The 1684-nt window shown below is 41.4% G+C and overlaps 1 protein-coding gene and 1 pseudogene across 1 annotated transcript in view; both read left to right on the top strand.

Moving 5' to 3' along the window:
• LOC105806719 (cystathionine gamma-lyase-like) overlaps positions 1–594 on the top strand; it is a 39557-nt gene extending 38963 nt beyond the window's left edge. Inside the window, exon 4 of the mRNA XM_012639935.1 lies at positions 428–594. Coding sequence (XP_012495389.1) covers positions 428–594 — 167 coding nt within the window. The remainder of the gene's footprint in view (positions 1–427) is intronic.
• A 167-nt stretch (positions 595–761) lies between these two features.
• The window catches only part of LOC105806720, a 9602-nt pseudogene continuing 8679 nt past the window's right edge, over positions 762–1684 (top strand).

Genomic DNA, 1684 nt, shown 5'->3' on the forward strand with positions numbered 1-1684 from the left:
GTCGGCTGCTTTAGACAAAGTCTAAATAGAATGCTGGTAGCACATTCAGTAATAATAGGAGTTGAACTGCTATTTCTCTCAGTATGTTGTAATAATTTTTCAAAGAAATATAAGGGTAGATTATGGGCAGTATGTCATTTCATTAAAATCATGGAAAGGACTTCATCTTCATCTTTGAAAAGTTCGTATCATCGTGTTTTTACTTACTTTTTCAGATACTCGTTTCTTCTAATTTTAAAGTAAATTTCTCTAAGCATAGTTTGTGTTTCATTCTCATGTTTCTGATTTGATATATTTACCTCCTAAAACTCAAACACTGAGCTGCGTAATTAGCTTCTCAGAGTCACTATAATGAAAGAGAGAGACCAGAGAATTTTCTGGGTCCCTTCCCACCTTCAAACTAACACAAGATGTGTTCTTTTTGCAGCTCTTGGAACAGTTCCATCTCCTGTTGACTGTTACCTCTGCAATCGAGGTCTGAAGACTCTGCAAGTCCGAATGGAGAAGCATTTCAAAAATGGAATGGCAGTTGCCCAGTTTCTGGAATCAAATCCTCGGGTAGAAAAGGTTATTTATCCTGGTATGTTAATTTGATTTCTAAGCAGATATGCCTGTACTAGGATTTTAACAGTTATCCTGAGCATTCTGTGTACGTAACATTTATTTGTAAGTTAGGTAATTTCATATATCTTTATGTTGGTCATTTACTTTTGAGTACTGCCGTGCATCAGTCTCTGTGGTGCTAACATTCTGTAAACTCTATGGCCAAAACAGAAGGAGATGGAGGCGAGGGGAAGGTTCTGGGATGACCTAAGTGCGTGACATTCATTGTACAGTGAAACCTCTTTGCCAGTGACAATCTGCACTTGCAGCCACTGCCCAGTGCCAACACCAACGCCCAGCCCCACCCAAGATCATTAGGCACCAGACTCTCACAGGAGCAGGCAACCTAGATCACTCTACTGAGTAGTCCACAGTAGGGTCGCAGTCCTATGAGAATCCAGTGATGCCACTGATCTGACAGGAGGTGTAGCCCATGCGGTGATGGGAGGGGTGGCAAACTCACATGAAGCCTCCCTTGCCTGCCTGTCACCTATCTCCTGCTGCATGGCCTGAGGCCCTGTGGTTGGGTACCACCATGATAGAAGTTTGTTCTGATTGAGACATGATAATTTATCTGCCAAAATTCCCCTAAGGGTCTCTTACTTCCTTTTTGAAGTCATCTCTCCCAGCATCTAGAATTGCTCCTGTGGAGTTAGCAGACTTAAATGTTACTCTTTGAATTTATTTTACCAATCCTTTAAGCTGGGGTGGTAAATAGTTTTTTTAAAAATCCTTTCGAGGTAACTAGCCATGTGGTCTTGGGTATAGAGGTGAATTAAGACTGGCCCTTGTCTGCAAGGAATTTAGATACACCAAGCAGAAACACCTATGAGATGAAATGCCCTATTTGTATTGTAGGTAAAGAGCTGTGACTGGTGTATATTTTGGAAGGAGGGAGGGAGAAGAGTTTTGAGCTGTGCCCTGAAGAATGGGCAGCATTTGTTAAAAGGGCATGGACAAGGCATTTCAGATTTATTCAACATGTGTTTATTAAAAATAAAGTTGGCCCTGCCAACTATGGGCCAGGCTTTGCACTAGGAACTAGGACCCAATTATTATCAAATGAAATGGATTTGCCCCC

Source organism: Propithecus coquereli, unplaced genomic scaffold, assembly GCF_000956105.1.
Source record: "Propithecus coquereli isolate 6110/MARCELLA unplaced genomic scaffold, Pcoq_1.0 Scaffold144, whole genome shotgun sequence".
Lineage (NCBI taxonomy): Eukaryota > Metazoa > Chordata > Mammalia > Primates > Indriidae > Propithecus > Propithecus coquereli.